This window comes from Tamandua tetradactyla, chromosome 6, assembly GCF_023851605.1.
Source record: "Tamandua tetradactyla isolate mTamTet1 chromosome 6, mTamTet1.pri, whole genome shotgun sequence".
NCBI lineage: Eukaryota > Metazoa > Chordata > Mammalia > Pilosa > Myrmecophagidae > Tamandua > Tamandua tetradactyla.
In genome coordinates, this window is record NC_135332.1 from 67,910,613 (window position 1) to 67,928,952 (window position 18,340).

The 18,340-nt window shown below is 38.2% G+C and overlaps 1 protein-coding gene across 1 annotated transcript in view; it reads left to right on the forward strand.

Moving 5' to 3' along the window:
* The first annotated feature begins 8,688 nt into the window (after positions 1-8,688).
* Positions 8,689-18,340, forward strand: part of COX10 (cytochrome c oxidase assembly factor heme A:farnesyltransferase COX10) — a 137,692-nt gene continuing 128,040 nt past the window's right edge. The window contains exons 1-3 of the mRNA XM_077166053.1: positions 8,689-8,815; positions 12,770-12,903; positions 14,640-14,961. Coding sequence (XP_077022168.1) covers positions 8,773-8,815; positions 12,770-12,903; positions 14,640-14,961 — 499 coding nt within the window. The 5' untranslated portion in view covers positions 8,689-8,772. The remainder of the gene's footprint in view (positions 8,816-12,769; positions 12,904-14,639; positions 14,962-18,340) is intronic.

An 18,340-nucleotide genomic window follows, 5' to 3' on the forward strand; every position in this document is an offset into this window, starting at 1 on the left:
ATGTCCATGCTTTTATAGTAGTTTTAATTATTCTTGTGCTGAGAATAACTTATCTGGGACTCTTCTTATTTAAGTTGGCCTTTAGTCAGTCTCTTTGCATCTGAGGTCCTCTAATATTATAATATTAGGTCATTCATCAGTATATTATATATGAGTCATTTTTAAGAGTTCCTATGTAGTTGTTATGCCTTTTCTTTTTCTTTTTTAAATAATCATTTGTATTGACATAGCCAAAGAAGCACAAACTGCCTATAACAGGATCACCAATGATAAAAATATATAAAGGTTTCGGGGTCCCACTCCAGCTGCTATGCCTTTTAAGATATTCTTTATGGGTTGTAGTTTTCTTGATCATTGTTACTGAATAAGATTTTTCTTCCTGCTCATTTGAAACATTTCACCATATTCTTCACTAGGCTCCCAGGTACTGAGAAGGAAGAAAGACTTTCTTGATAAGAGGAAAGGCATGCTTTTCTGATACAGGGAAGCAGGGCTTTAAGACACATAGAGAAGTTAGACACAGAGCAAATAGCAAGAAGCAAGATAGGACAACCAATTTACACAAAATTGCTTCTTTTATTTTTAAATGACTATGAATTTACATCATATTAGAAACAGCCACCATAGTCAAATGTGTTTCATTTAAAGAAAAAATGATACGCTTTTTATACATCTGACATGATTCAGGCTGTTTCTCCATGTCATTGGGTGGCAACAAACTTTGCTGCCAGGTCACTCGGCAGCTCTGTCCCATGCTTTGAATTAACCATACGGGATGAAAGTCACAGAAAACCAAGCAGCAGCTTAATCACAATGTTATGCTTATAACAGTCTGCAGGTAGAAGTTCCAGATTTGGTGTAGTAGTGGCTCAACAATTTGATCGAGTTTTTGGGCTTTACTTTCTCTACTCTGCCATCCTCAGCACGTTTTGTTGTCCTCATGCTTGTCATCTCATAGTTGCAAGACTGTTGCTTCAGTTCCAGTCCTGATTCATGACAATAAAATAAGAAAGAGAAAGAAAACCTTTCACATGTTTGGCTCTTTCAGCAGTAAACAAAAGTTTTCCTGGAGGCCTTGTCAACAGGTTGTCCCTATAACTCTGACCAGAACCTGGTAACGTAGCCATCTCCAGCTATAAGAAACTCTTAGAAAGTGAGTATTATGCAGAAGTGCATGAGATTACTCTGACTTAAAGATCACAATTCATCTTCGGGGCTTGGCATACTGTTTCCTGTAACAAAATCAGGGTTCTGCTTATTAAAAAGGAAAGAGGCCATGGCAGTGAATAGAATTTGCTGTATTGCATTTCCCAGTGTCTTTTTTCTGCATCTTGAGCTGCACTTTTCACTTCTGATATCCCAAAATTTATGTATGGAATCAAGTTCTGGGGAGTAAAGATGGAAAAGGGCAGCTGGAAAGTTACAGGATTGTATGTATCTCCTATGATATTTAGGAAAAGGGGACTAATTGTTATAAGTATATCATTGCACATAAGCTGCTGCTTGGTTTTCTGTGACTTGCAGCCTGGATGGTTGAGTCAAGGTTTGGGACAGGGGAGCGCATGAGTTTAGAGTATCAACTCCAATTTGTTAGACACAGAATCTATGATGTGGAGAATGGGAAGTATTCTACTTCATGGAAATATTCCTAAAGGCAATCCAACTCCCCTTGCTCTGGCCACACCACTGAGCATTCTCCTCTTTCCTGGGCCCCTCTCAAAGAAGGAGGTCCCTCTCAAGCAAGACAGACCCAGGCCTGTCTTATCACTACCCACCCCCAGGACCATGGGGCCAGAAGAACCATTATAACGATGGGTTGAAGTATAGAGTATATTCCAAGAAAGAGACAATGCAAAGCTAGGAATCCCAAGAAACTGAATCCAAAGAGAAGATGCCAAGTGGAAACCCAATATTTTAAACCCTTTTGATCATCTGTCCCAAAAGCTTGATTCAGCTGTATGGCCACTAATATCCTTGCTCTTAATCTATCCACATAAGCGCTCCTCTTTGGGGATGGCAGTATTCTTGTCCTAGGGAATACTGGGTAGGCTTCCCTGGAGTACACATTATAAGTGAAAAGCTAGTGTGGTGAATATGTAACAACAGCAAGGGAAACTGAATGGACTTTAGGAATATTTTTATGAAGTTGAATAATTCCCAATCTCCAGATTTTGTATCTAGTAAATTGGGAATGACTGTCTAAATTCATGATGCCCTCATTCCCAAAGAACATGAGATAGATACAAATCCTAATTTTATCTTAAACTTTAGTTTTTTTCTAGATTGTGAGGCCCGTGAATGTCATTAAACTGCCTTTATTATAACAAAATATTTGAAATAATAACTTCCAAATTTTCCTTCTAAAATATATATTTTTACATTAACATTTTAGGCTGCTTTTAATAGTTATTTAACAGTAATAGCCATCATTGTGTGAGCAATCAGGTATGCTAACTTATTTGACTTTACTATTAATCTATATTTATATTCATGATACATGGGTCTGGATTAGGTAGTACCACAAATGACAGAAAACACGAAGTAACTGGTCAAACAAATTAGAAATTTATTTCCTTCTCTTGTAACAAGTCCGGGGCTGGTAAGACAGTTCCACAACCAGTAGGGACTCAGGTTTCCAGCTCTGCTGGCTCCAACATGTGGCTTGTACATCGTGGTCCATGATGCTGATCAAGTTTCAGATATCTAATTGCATTCTAGCCAGTAAGAAAAAGGACAGTACCAGAAGATGAACATATTTCTGCTTAAATTCCATTGTCGGGAATTAGTCACAGCCTTACCAAGCTGCAAGGGAGGCTAGAAAATGTAGTCTTTTCTAGCTATTTAGACCATAGCTATGTCTTATGGTCTACAGAAGGGACAAATAACCATTGGTAGGTAATGAGCAGTGTCTACTTACACAGTCAATTATAACCTTTGGTCTCCTTCAATACCTCTTCCTGACTTTACTCTTAGGTTTTGTGTTTTGTTTTGTTTTCTAGTTTGTTTTTGTAACATAGGTTTATTGAGATATAATTCACATATTGTTCTAGTTTGCTAGCTGCTGGAATGCACACCAGAGATGGACTGGCTTTTAATAAAAGGGGATTTATCTGGTTAATGTATAGTTCTTCAGAGGAAAGGCACTAACTTTCAACTGAGGTTTTTTCTTACGTGGGAAGGCACAGGGCAATCTCTGCTGGCCTTCTCTTCAGGCCTCTTGGTTCCAACAACTTTCCCTGGGGTGATTCCTTTCTGCATTTCCAAAGGCCTGGGCTGAGCTGTGAGGGCTGTGCTATGTTGAGCTCTCTCATTTAAGCACCAGCCAATTAAATCAAACATCATTCATTGCAGTAGGCACGCTTCCTAGCCAACTGCAGATGTAATCAGCAACAGATGAGGTTCACATGCCATTGGCTTACGTCCACAGCAATAGAACTAGCCACCTTCACCTGGCCAAGTTGACAACTGAATCTAACCACCACATATACATATAATTTGCTTACTTAAAAAGAGTACTATTCATTTGGTTCTTATTGTACAATCATTACTACAATCAATTTTTAAATATTTTCATCACCCCCCAAATAAACCCTATCCCTATTAGCAGTCACTGTCCTTTTACCTCCTCTCCCACCCCAAACCCTAGCCAGTCATTTATCTGCTGTCTGTCTTTCTGGATTTGCCTCTTTTTCGTGCCTGGCTTTTTCATTCAGTAAAATGTTTTTATGGTTCATCCATGTTGTAGCATGTGTCAGTACTTTCTTTCTTTTTATAGGCAAATGATATTCCACTTACATGGAGTTACCACATTTTATATATCCATTCATCAGCTGATGAACACTTGGGTTGTTTCCAATTTTTGGTTACTATGAGTAATGCTGCTGTGTATTCACATACAAGGTTTTATGTGGACCTATGCTTTCATTTCTCCTCAGTATATACCTAGTAGAGGAATTGCTGGGTCACATAACTCTGTATTTCACTTGAAAAACTGCCAAACTGTTTTCCAAAGTGGCTGTACCATTTTACATTCACACCAATAATGTACAAAGGTTTCAGTTTCTCCATATTCTCGCCAACACCTGTTATTTTCTAGCCACCCTAGTGGGTGTGGAGTGGTATCCCATTGTGGTTTTGATTTGCATTTTTCTATGACTAATGACACTGAATCTTTTCACGTGCTTACAGGCCATCTGCAAATCTTCTTTGGAGAAATGTCTATCAAAATCCTTTGCTGATTTTTAATTTGGGTTGTCTTTTTATTGTCGGATATGCATGTTTTCATTTCTCTTGGGTATATACCTGGGAGTGGAATTGCTGGGCCATATGACAACTCTATATTTAACTGAGGAACTGCCAGGCTTTTCCAAGGCAGCTGCAATGCACAATTTTACATTCCTACTAGTAGAGTAAGTGGGTTCCAATATTTTCACATCCTCACCAATACTTGTTATATCATTGCTATTATAGCCATCCTAGTGTGTATGAAGTGATACTTTATTGTGCAGTGGTTTGAACTACATTTCCTTGATTGCTGATTGTCTTAGTTTGCCAGGTCGCTATGACAAATACCATACCATGGGTTGGCTTTATTTATTGGCTCATGGCTTAGAAGGTTAGAAGTCCAAAATTAAGGTGTCAGGAAGGCCCTGCTTTCTCCCCAAAGTCTGTAGTGCTCAGGTGTGGCTTGAAGCAATCTGTGGGGTTTCTTCTTTCATATGGAAATCTCTCTTCCCTTGTGTTTGCTTTGCCAGTTTCCTGCTGACTTCTGGTTTCTCTGACAACTCTTTATAAGGCTTCCAGTTATATGGATTAAGAACATCCTGATTCATTTGGGTCACACCGTAACTAAAAATAACATATTCAAAAGGTCTTCTTTACAATGAGTTCCCACCCACAGGAAAGCAAGATTAAGGACATCATTTTGAGGGGTTACATAATTTTATCTATCACACTGATTGCTGAACATCTTTTCACATGCTTATTCGCTATTTGTCCATCTTTCTTGGACAAAGGATGATCCTTTGCCTATCCTAAGGCTTTGAAAATGATTTTATTTTTACACATGTATTTCCATGTCAACTGATTACATCCTGCATACTAGGTTGGGTTTTTCTCCCCTCCACTCCTAGAAAATGCTGAGTATTTGTCTATTGTGGAAAATTCAGTAAACCTTTGAAAGCATTTGCATCCACTTAGAAGTCGTTTTAAACAGTATAAATTGCATATTTTATCCTGAAAGGCTTTTTAAGGAGAAACAAGGTTGAAAGCAAAGGGAAGCCAACTTAGAGGACAAGGTGGAACTAGAGTACAGCTTAGTTTTCAGCTGAATGCAGAAACATTAAGGGAATAACAGAAGCCACTATCTAGGCTCTTACATTTTATAACGTTAGTTTTGGAAGACAAGGCACAATGCTTTACTTTTGACTGTTTAGAATCATGTCTAATCAAAGTGATAACTGTAAAGACCACATTAACATAAAAACCTGAAGGATACAATTTAACTTTCAATAATTATGGGATGAAGTGTTTAGCTAAAAATAATACTTTTCTCTAGATTTCTTTCCCTACACAATATTGTATGGAAAAAAAGATAATTAAAAAAGAAACCTACAAAATATCTTTATCTTGCTTGAAGTGCAAAATCCAAAGTCAAAATAAATATTATATGTAATTGTGGTGCCCTTCACCATTTTATTAGTGAAGATGCTACAGGCAGAATGGGAGAAAAGAAAAGACAATATGATGAGATAGAAAAAAATCCTCGCCTGGATGTCTGCAGAGTTCGATTACTTAGAATAAATCATTCAATCTCTCTGAACCTCAGTTTCTGAGTCTATGAAATGAAGGTGTCAAAGCTATCAGGATGTTTAAGGCCCATCTCTAAAAGTCCTACTAATCTACAAAGACTATAAAGCACAGAGCTTGTCCATGGTATTTTCTAAGAAACCTGTCCAGGAAAAATAAGTCTTATAAAGTAAGAAAATCCCAAACCAGAAAGTATGGTTTGCCTTAGGATAAGTACAAGTTGTCAATGTGAATATATTCCACTCCCCCAAATACAATGTTTGTTTATTTTGGCTTTGTTGTGTGTGCGTGTGTGCGTGTGTGCGTGTGTATAAGTAAGGCTAGCATTTTCAAAGTTTTCATGGCATTTTGCAAAATGGGTTGTGTTCAAAATGTTTGGAAAACAATGGGTTACACAAAGTTATAGTAGAATCGTTTAGTTGCTTACCCCAAATCCATTCATTATTTCTTCCTTAGTTTAAAATTACTTTGATTGGGGGCAGCAATTGCCTAAATCCACAGTGATCGATTGTGACTGGCCTAAGCTAATCATCGCAATCCTATTCTCAGCTTTCTCAGCTTCCCATGCAGCTACTGGTGGACAAATCACAGAGTTCTGGCCAATGAGACCCAAGTGGAAGTTTGCTTGAGATTAAAGGTAGGAGGAGTCCTGGGATGACCTTGGAACCTCTTGCTAAAATAGCATTATCCCTCAACTGTGTCCCCTACCCAAATACAGACTCTGTATGTATCCTTGAGGGAAAAGGAATGAGACATTAGTCCTGACAATTTTGTGTCACTGATCTGAGGTCAGTCAGGTGGTACTTATGGACTCATTATATATAAAAACAAACAAATAAAAAAAAACACTTCTGCTTAAGCCATACAAGGTTTTTGTTCATTGACACTGTTTACCCCATACAAAATTCCTCAGAGGGAATTATGATGCTCCAACAGTGGCATATGATCCGATTTGTTTTCCCAAGTGTTATTTGGTACAGAATGCTCTTCTTTTCAGAGTTATCTTCAGGGATTATTCTTCAGGTGCATATGTTTTGTGACACCCATAAAACATTTACTCTGACTAAATAAAAACCTATGCATTTATTCATATATTGGGTTATACCTTGCCACCATTTGGGAAAGGATCCAAAACGAAAGAAAAAGAGGTATGTATCTTTTAAATACATAGTCTATCATCAGCCTGGAGAACTTGGAAATTCACATTTCTGAGTATATGAAATATAACAGTTTTGTTAACCTATATTTTAGACATAATTGTGTTGTCAAGTAGAGAGTGGAATCCAGTGATTTTTGATTCTGCATATCAAAATCACCAGGGTACTTTAAAAAGAAAATTACAGGCCTCTCTCCATCCACCCCACTTCACTTCTGATTCTGTAGGTCTGGATGAGGCCCAGACACCTGTAACTTTTAAAAGCTCTACAGCTGATTCTGATGGCTGCCAAGGCTGAAATACTGTGCTTTATGAAACAAAGGCGTGGAGACTCTTTAATATGCTTAGGTGAATAAGGCCGTATGGCATGGTGGAAATACCACTATAATTGTTATACGGCATGGTGGAAATAACACTATAATTGTTATCAGGAGTTTTGGTCCTGGTTCTGGCATTTGCCAGCTAGGTGACTTTGAGCAGCTCACTCAAAATTCTTTGAACCTTAATATGTCAGTCTTAGAGAGGATACCTTTTGCTGTTGATGCAAAGATCACATCAAATATTTATAAAAGAACGTGGAGAATTATAAGGAGTTTGAATATTTTAACACATTATTTAGTGCTGTTTTCTCTTCCCAGGATATTTGTTCCCTTCCTTGCCTGCTGGAAAAATCAACCCTTCCTTCAACTAAGTTATTAAGCTTAAACGTCTGAAGTCATTCTCAGAACCCAATGTCACCTCACCTGGGTTTCTGTAGGACTTTCTACAGTACCACTATCACACTTTCAGAAACTTGACTGTTCCCCAATTGATATATCTTAAGCTCCTACAGAATAAGGAGCATCTTTTAGAATTCTGAGCATTCGTCGCAATATCCTCCGTGCTTAGCCACGTAGCTGAGGCGAACCAAAACGGCCACCAGCCCATCATTGAAATAGACAGAAATTAGTCTTATGAAGCACAGCTACCTTCTTTTCTTCTTTCTTTTTATAATCTGAGTCTTTCCTTCAAGGTACTTTAACTTGTGGAACCCCAAGATGAAAAACAGTTAAAGGGAGGGTTGATGAGATCTGCCCTAGTTATTCCAACACTAATGACAGGGGTAACTTTTTAGTGCCTGGCTACCCATTCGAGAGACATCATTTAATTTTCTCTACCACCTTATAAAATCTATACTATTATCATCCTCGTTGTACAGCTAGAAAACTGAGGTTCCGGGGGGGTATGTAATTTGCTCCAGCAAGGACACGAGAGTAGGAGGTGGAACCAGGACTGAATACACGGATCGCACCGCAGAGCACGAGATCTTAACCACTACACACACGGCACTACCTTCTTTATCTCAGGATTTTCTGGAGACTCAGGTTCCTTTGGTGTGTCCTCAGGCGCTTCGGTCCCCAGGACGTGTCCTAAATGAAACTTCAAATAACCCGCGAGCAGCCCGTCAAGCCCTGCCCCAGAGGATCGGATCGGTCTAGCGGACGCCAAGAGACCACGCTGTGGGACTGTCAGCCTCTGGGAGCTGGAGCCGCAACTCTTTCTTCGGGAGGATGTAGCCAGACCGTGCTTCCCGTTTTTTCGAAGGTACCACAGGCCTGTAACCCTTCATTCAATCCAGCACCTTTTAGGCCTTTCTCGCCCTAGTCACTTCCAGCCGTGGTCCTTTCTTCCCACGCCTCGCCTTCCGGAAGTGACGAAACGGAAGCGCCCCCCCTCACGCTGGGGGCGGGGAAGGGACATGGCGGCGCCCAGCAGCCGGTAAGGCTAGAGGACACCTGGATCCCGGGGAGCGGCCGGACTCGTGCATTATGGCCGCATCCCCCCACGCTCTTTCCTCACGCCTCCTGACAGGTACTGCACCCGCCTCGGGCACGACTTTGGGAAAATTCTCTTCTTTTTCCCACGTGCAAGGTCGGGGTTCCGGCTCGCTGCAACCTTGGGAGCCCTTGGCGGAGTCGGCTGTGTGAATGGTGGTGGGCAGTGACAGCTGGGTAGTTTAGAGCAAAGGTTCAACGGAGCTAGGGTTCATTCTTGCATTGTAGTCCCCGTGATCCTTACCATCTCCTCTGGACCCCACCCCTGGGATGGGGGCGGTGTCTGGGGCTTTTTTTTTAGCTTTTCATGGAGTGGAGATTGGAGGATAAAGGGCAGGGATTCTGTTTAGGGCTCCGCAAGCCAGCTAGGTTATGAGGACTCAGTTCCTAGCTACCGGCCTGTAATGCAGTGCGAAGCGCCTTGTTCCCACTCAGAAGCCTTGTTCCAATATAAGGGGTCACGAAGATAACGTTGATAACAGTGATAAATAAAGACTGCATAGGGGACCATAATATTTGCTTCTGATAAAATCCCCCTACTTGAAGGGGCCTGTGACGATTGTATGAAAGAAGCTTGAATGCTCTTTCTTCGCACTTTGTATTGCTGACTTCTCATCTGTCCCGTCTTAGCTCAAATGTCACCTTTCCAGAGAGGCCTAATCTGACCACCCTATCTAAAGTAAGGTTTCCTTGCCCTTTTCCTTCTCACATCACCTTATTCCTTTCTTTCATCATGATTAGCACAGTCTGTAATTGTCTATTTATATACCTGTTTATTATCTGCTTCTCTGGACTAAAATATCAACTTTGTGAAGACAAGGGTATTGTCTTTCTGATTTGCCTCTGTATTCTCAGTGCCCAGAACAGTTGCTGGAATGTTGTTGACTCTCAATAATTATTTATGAATGAGTGAAATTTGCCGTCGTGGGATGGAGAGATATTAATGAGGAGACTGGGGATTATTTTGCTTCTGGGGTTCTAGGATGATAAATATTGGCAGCAAGTGGAATGTGTCGCTGGTGGTTCAGAATTGAAAACCAGATTGGAAAAGCCAGGGACTCCTTTTAGATAACTAACAAGAGTTAATTATGCTCTTTTAGTTTTGTGTATATTTGAAAGCTTCCAGAATAAAACATTTTTAAAAAAAAGGTCCATGATTCTTTGTGAATCACTTCTTTATTTTCTCTCATCCCTGACTTATTCTTTGATCTTAACCCTGGCACTTACTGTCCGAAGGCTCATTCTTTCTTAGTGCTTCAATTATCGCATCTGTATGAAGGTCTCTCCAATGTGTATCGCTCAGATTAGGTTCATTTCTGCCTCTCAATTCTGTATTTTCAACTGCTGATAAGACCATTCCATTTGACTGCTCTGAATTCGCCAGTTCCATTAGATGATCTGTGTGTAGCCTAGATGGTTAATTGCTGCATCATCTGTGCAATGGTGATGTAGAAGGAATTAATATCAATAGCTGTGCTTCCTGAGCTGTGAATATCATAATCGCCAAAAAAAATCTCCTAATAAATGGTCTGTATGACTTAGTGCGATTCACTTGTAAACTGCACTAAGAGAGCTTGATGGGGGATGCAACATGGGAAGAAATAGCAGAGAAAGGTAAGCTAAGACTATATTAGGTAGTCTTATAGTGGCTGTGTCTGATTTTGCTTCTAAAAGTTAAAAGTATTTATAGGCATACAATAATTTCAGGACTTTTCAGTTACTTATCTATTCACCTAATTTTAAAAGCCCCACAATAATGACTCAGAAATGATGGTGAATAGTGGATATGGTCATATGTTTCAAGAATGTTAATATATCTTTTAAGCCCTGTATTGCTTCAAAGCTACCTCTGTTTATGTAGTGTTAAAATGTCTTTCAGTTTCTAAGCTCTCATACATAAAAATGTGACATGTTTTGATTAAATGAAATATTTTCATCATTTATAAATGCAGTTGCCTACCTATTTTTTGTTTTTTTTCTTAACTATCTTGTGAAATCTCAGATTGACTTACTTAGTCTTGAGAAATTTTTTTCTAAGATGGTTCTTTCCCTCTCAGCCTCGTGTATTTCCCATTGGGATCAAATAAACTAAAAATGGGTTCTGAAAGAAAGGCTCAGAATACTAAAACCTTGGTGGGCTTATAGACATTTTCTTTGAATATTGAAATCCTAATATCTCAAAGCGCAGTGTTACGATAAGAAAGGAAATATACAAACCATTTTAAAAAGTTAAATCTCAGAGGACACTTGTGACCATTTATGGTGATTTACATTTCTAAAATTTCAAAGGAAATTTTTTTAGAAAGTCACCTTTTCACCTATAGCCTGAGCAGGCAAACCATATTCATGCATTTGAAAGATAAAAGCATTTCATAATTAACTTGAGGTTTGAGAATGATTTCCTGGAAGAAGTGATTTATCTCCATTCTAGATAATTCTCATGGACTTCACAGGACAGTGATGATTCTTACCACAGGCCAAGTAAGCTGTGTGTGCTATACAGTCATTATAACAGCTAGAAGCACTCTGATACCTGTGGTAGCAAAGATGAATAAAGGAGAGGCTGTGCCATCAAAGAGCTAAAAAACATGGTGGTGGAAACAATTTGCATTAAAAGGGGCCATAAAAATGGTATAAAGTGATTGAGTAGTAGAAAGAAGCTTTGAAAATTTAATAGGCAGAGAGTGGAGGTAAGATTTTGCAAGCAAGGAAGCAAGGAGAGCAGAGATGAACAGAAGTGTGAAAAATATGTGGTGTGTTTAGTGGGCATAATGAGGCATCACTACACCAAGTTATGTATACATGATTGGGCAAGTAGCCTGATATATTCTAGACTTCAAGAAGAAAGCTGTTGACTTTGTGGAAGTTAGATTGGAGAGGAAAGGAAGTTATTGAAGGCAGGACTAGTTTGAATACTGCTGATACCAAAGTCCAAATGCAGGATGGTAAAGGTTTGTATCAGGAGGAATGAAAAGAAGTGGTCACGTTTGACCTGTATTTCGGAGTTGACAGACCTGATCATTTTTAAACAATATAGAAGGAGGGGTTAATGATGTTCCTGAAAAACATAAATAGGTAATAGTTTTATCTGCAGTAGGGAACTGAGTAAAAGTAAGAGTGAGAATAAAGTGTTGGTAAATACATACTACAACCCATCCATGTGGAGATACCAATAAAACAATTGGATATAGGCAGATGACTCTAGAGTTAACTCTGGATTGGAAATTATCCTGTAAATGTGTGTGTTCAGGGACAAAATGCAGTGTTTCGAACAGTGGAAATACAAATTCCTGAAAGTGACAAGAGGAGTTATTACAAGAAACAGACGTGATGAGAGGAGAAGAAGGAAAACCAGGAAGCTTCACTATCTTGAAAGTCATGGAAGGAGAGGCTTTAACAAAGAAAGAGAGGGTCTCTAGTGACATCATAGGGTTGAATATGATGAGGTCTGTGATGGAAATATTGGATTTATGATATTTGGGCAATCTATGGAATGTATAAAAGCCAAATTTGAAACAACAAAAATAGTTTACTCTTAACTTGATTGAGTCATACTTTATTGAGAACTGTTTCCTTTACATTTTAGTTGTATTTCTCCACATGGCCAACATATTAAACTAAAATATGTCTTTTAACTTACTGTTTTTTATTAAGAAAAATTGTGCTTTTCATTTTCTATTTTTTTAAAGTGACTGAATTGATTCTTATGTTTTCTTAAAAAGATCTCCACTACAGTGTGATCATTTTAGCATTTAATATAAGCAAAGCAAAGTGATCCCAAAATGAAAATTTCCCCTAGCCTTGCTGAGTGAGTAGGGTTCATAAATCTTATTTATTCACAAGTCTTAATTAGATAATTTCATACTTCTAACCATTCACCCACTGCAGTGCTTAAAGTGATGGCTGGTTTTGCTTCTTAGTAGGATGCAGTCATCTTTTGGTGAGAAGCACTTATCATTTTAACATTTTTTCTCCTCTCTCTCTATCCTAGGTTGGGTCGGAGGATATGTTTGGTATCTCGAAAGAAGAGTTGTGCAGGAATCCCCTCACAAGTTTATGCATCTTTTTAGGGACGTCAGTAAGCAGCGGATAACATATCAGCACTTTAGCTTCCTCAGGCGCATGGTATGTTTAGAAAGCCATCCTTACTCTGCTTCTCTCTGTGTGCTCTTGCTTTCTTTGTATGAGGGATTCTCAGAAATTCCTATTATAAGAAAAGTTTTAAGAAGAACCCTTTGAAAAGGCTTTTATCTAGTGTGCTCTTAAATTTACCCAAAACTTTATTCTCTTGTTTTGATTATTCTTAATCAAAACCAGAATAATATTGGTGTTTGAGGCTAAAACTATGATCCTGAACTTACTGATTAATTTTGGAGAAAGATTGAAAACTTCTGGCGTATTTCAAGTAGGCTAAAATCAGGAAAAGCTGAACTGTTATGTGTGTCTTTTTAAAAATTCTTTAAAGTTATATGAATACATCAATAATACAAAAATCTTGCTTTAACAGTATGACCCTCTTATTTTCTATCATCAGCAGTATATTTAAAAAGCCTTTTGAACACGTGCATTTCTGAGTAGACTCTAACAAATTTTGAGTTTTGTAATTTGCTAGTATTTTATAGTGGGCATTGATAATACACTTCAGTCCTCTCGTAGGGCCTTATGCTATTGTGGCAACATGATAGCTTACTCTTAATTACCAGTGAGGGCATTTGCCATCTTCTAAAGAGGGAAAGATTGTAGAATGGAGAAAGGATAGTTAAAAGCTCACAGTTTTGGTACAAGCCTGAAAGAGCAGCAGAATCATCATCTAAAGTCTTATTTAACATTTCCCTTATGTTTTTTTTTTTAACTTAAAATGGCCTATCTTAATAAAACTCAATAATATTTTGATAAGACATTTACATTTCTAAAAATGTTCAGACTTTTAAAGTTGGGAGTTAAGGATGATGGCTATTTAGAAGAGAAACTCAAGTAACTATAATGCCATGTTCATGTAAACAGGACTCTGAATTCATCCATAAGTTTGTAATTCTTATCTAAGACTGGCTTATGTTATTTCAAGCTTTTGTGATGGAATGGAAAAGGCACTTAACTAGTGAGTAGGACAGGTGGGCCCTAGTCCCAGGGCCACCCATTACTGGTTGCTACCTCTTGGCTGTCAGTTAATTTCTGGGCCTTGGTTTTCTCATCTGTAAATTAGGGAGAAAGAGATACTAATAATTATCTATCTTTGATGGTTGTTGAGAAGATTAAATGAGACAGACATTATATCAACTATAAAGTGCCTTTAAAACTAAAAAAATGACTCACATGTTAGTAGCTGTCATTAATTTTGCTACTAAGTGGTAGCGACTGCCTCAAGACCCACATTCTTCCTGCATGCCACACTGCTGTAAAGTAATTTGGTTCCTGGATCGGGCTCTACTATGGCGCCCCCTACATCATTTGCCTCAGAGAATGGCAAAGACTAGAGGCAACAGGTGTGGGCTTGGGTCTTGACTATAGAATACTTTTTCATTGTGTTTGGAGTTTTCAACCTTCAGTTTCTGATACTGCATTAGGGAGAATTCTCGAGGAGGTGGATAAGAAATAAATTTATCTTTCTTTCAAGGAATTTAAAGTCCTGGAGTTTTCTAAAACATAGAATTTGAAAACCCACTGAGGCATTAACTATATTCTCTGTATATCCTAGTACAGTGATTCTCATAAACACTATGAATACTGCTGAACTAACTCATATTAAAGTTACAGGAAAATCTTAGGTACACTAAAAGTTGAACTGATGGATAGTCCTACTGAACAACCGTTTAAGAGCATTTGGGACCTGATTTCATAGTAACATGTGCTTTTTTGTGTAGTATGTCACACGACTGAACAGAAGCCTCAACCAGCAAGTCAAACCTAAGCCAGAACCTGTGGTATCTCCTTTCTTTGAAAAAGCATCTTCGGGTCAAGCCAAAGCAGAAATATATGAAATGAGACCTCTTTCATCCCCTGACCTATCTTTGTCGAGAAAACCAAATGAAAAGGAATTGCTAGAACTAGAATCTGCCTCAATAATTGAAGCCCCAGTAGAAGTAGGAAAAGAAACAAAAGATGAAAAGCAATGGAAAGAAATGAAGCTGCAGGTGGATGATTTGCCAGGAATTTTGGCTCGACTATCCAAAATCAAGCTCACAGGTATTTTTGTTTCTTTTTGGTATAGGTACTGCTTACTTGAAACGTTGTTTTTAGTTAAATACGAAATTAATTTTACTGCTTCACCAGGGATGTTTTGAAACTGCAGATCCTTTCTTAGTATTTTTCTTCTCTTCAATTTAATTTGGATTTGAAACCAAATTGAGTTCTGTTTACACAGAAGTGTAAATGGTGTTACACTATAAGTATAGTAGTAAATATAGTCTCTTTTATTTGCAATTAAAGTAGAATATTAATCCTGCTTATTTCTTTGTCTTTTGTGCTTGTAGACCTACTATACTTCAAATAGGCAATAAGACAATGAGTTCTTTCTCAATGTTATTGAGTATGGAGAAATGAAGAGGTGAGACAGACTTTTGAGAGTAATGAAAGAAGAAAGAAAGAGTGGTTTTGTTTGTGTGTTTCTAAAGAGAGTTGAGCCTAAAACTAGTCATCTTCTTTCTTCAATGACCAAATTCACTTAGTGAAAATCTTTTTCTTAGGGTGATGAATTGAAGAAAATTCATAAAGGAACTGTAGGGTCTTTGTTAAGACTTATGCAGCATAACTCTAAAACAGTGAGACTAGCTCCAGATGTAATACTTGAAAATAAGTTTGGGTGCTTTATGGCAGCTGAACAAGGAATCTTCTCATTTATAGAGAAGTTATCTTTTGTCATTTACACAAGTGGTCTGAGTGTTGTGTTGTTGACATGTTAAGAACAGCTATAGATAAGATATGGTCTCAGGGTTGTCACCAAAAAAATGGAGCCTCTCAGTTCACAGGCATCCAGAGTGACCTCCGTCAATAGCAGGAACCTCTTTTGTGTGCCCCCATCATTTAGCATGTCTACTTTGGCATCTCCCTTCCACTCTGCAGATTAGCTCTCCCCTCTTATCATCCAGTGTCTGTCAGTAATGCCAGCAGTCTTCTGTTTTCCCAGATGAGAAACCTTAGAATCATTCTTAACTCTTTGCCTTTCTTTCTCCCCTTTATTTCTAATCTAACATCCAACTATCACCAACTGACTCTGGTGATATCTGTAAGATTTGCTCTCTCTCGCTCATTTCTGATGCCACCATCACAGTTTAAGTCCAAATGTATGAGCCCTTTGGTGATGGCAGCAGCTCCTGTTTCCCTCGCCTCTCCAATTCCTACTGCCTGAGGCTGCCAGACTAACTTTCCCAAAATGTTGCTTTCAGTTTACTAACCTACTCAAAAGTCTAAGATTACTCCCTGTTGCCTCCTGCCTTAACTCTGCCTGATATCAAAGGGAACATTGTAATTTGAAGTGCTCAAATTCTTCCTCAGACATGTCTTTTTTCCCTTTTTCTGTCCCCCACCTCGCCATTTAGGCCAGTCCTTCCACTCCATGATACTCATTCCCAGCCTATCTCCATGGGAGACTGGTGTGCCTTTCATATTCATTCAGATCTTGTTCAAGGAATAATAAAAAATCCTTTAAGAACTAAATTGTAAAATGCATTCAGAGCACCCAAAAGCATGCCTGATACCTGGTGGAACTCAAATATTAGTTTCCAAATAATTACAGATAGCTTAACACTTGATTGTCTGTTTAATGTGTGCTATATTTTCCTTAAGGGCAAAAATCATGCCATATACTTGTCGAGTACTTCCACATACGGGACATGATGCCTACCACATAATCAGCACTTGGTTTTAAGAGAGAGGTCGACAAACTGAGGTCTTCCAGAGGAGAACAGCCACAGAAAGAAGGAGGGGATATGGAAACCCTTGGGGAATAGATTGTTTTGCTTGGGAAATAAAATGGAGAATGAAGGCATGATAGTCCCCTTCAAATATCTGTAACCCAGTTGATTGAAAGGAACAGGGCTGCTAATTTATAGTCCAGAAGGCAGAACTAGGAGATTGCTTGTGCTAACAGGGTGGCCAGGCTTCTCAGTATAAAGGAGAGTTCTCAGGGGAACTATCATTATGTAAAAATGGGAAGAGAAAGTGGGTCATCTTTTAAGAAAATTGAAGAGTGGATTCCTGTGTTGTACGGTTGGTGGAACTAGATGATACAACTAAGTCCCCTTTTATTATTCAGAACCTGCCTGCCTGTCCACCTTCAATATTTATTGGGTATCTACCAGCCATTGTGCTGGGTGCTGGCAATACAGAGATAACTCACATGTGATTTCTGTCCTAAAGAAGAATCTAATGGTCTAGTGGGGGTATTTTATACATACACACATAAAGAAAGCAATGGTGGTCAGGTACATCTACATTTCAAACCCAGAACTTTCTTAATATTGATGTGATATTGGGAAATTTACTTAACTTTAGTGTACCTTAATTTCTTCACATGTCAAGTAGTTATGTACTTAGCCTCATTGTGAGGATTAAATGAGATGACACAAGTAAAACACCTTTGTGCCTAGTGTGTAGTAGGCACTTAATTTATTTAACCTATTGTTAGTAGTATGATTATTGCTATATCCATCATTAAGGGAATTAGCATTGTAGGTGCTATAACAGATGGTAAAGTAGAGTGGGAACCCAAGAAGCAAGTGTTATTTGTACCTGTGGAGGGGTTCAGGTGAATGGATTTTTATTGGGCAGAGAAGGCAAGGAGGGAATTGTGAAAGGCAGAAGCCTTAGCAAAGGCAGAATGTTTGGTATGTCTTGCCATGTTCAGGAAACTGCAAATAATGTCATATGTCTTGAGTGTTGTGTAGGAGAGGCACTTGCTGAGGCTGAAGACTTAGGCAGGGGCCATAGTGTTGTATGTAGATTGGGCTCAAGAGTTTGGCTGTCATACCGTTGCAGTAGAAAGTACCTGAAGATTCTTTGGAGAGACATGATCATTTTTACATTTGGTCTTATTTATTTGTATATGTCTTTTAATTACTGTTAAATTAGTATAGACTTACTGGTAAAAAAAAAATTCAGATACTACAAAGGCATACATTTTAAACTGTAAAATTACCCTTTTCTTCCATTCTAGATAAAAGACCTCTTAAAATGTAGCCTTCTACATGTATGTGCATATGCAGACATAAAGATATATTTGTATATTTTCTGTAACAGAAATGGGATTATACCATACATACAATTTTGCAACTTGTCATTTTCTCTTAATAGTATAGTTTTTAATAGTTACCTTACTGCATACTATTCCATTACATAAATCTGCCATCATTTACATAACTAATCTTCTACTGGTAAACATTTAGGTTGTTTTCAGTTTTTTGTTACTAAGACCAATTCTGCGATTAGCTTTTATGTACATAAGTCTTTGTATACATGTGTGTATATATCTGTAGAATAAGTATTTAGAAATGTAACTGCTGGCTTCATATATTTAAATTTGGGGTAGATGGATCAATTTATTCCTAAGGTAAAAATGTATACTTTA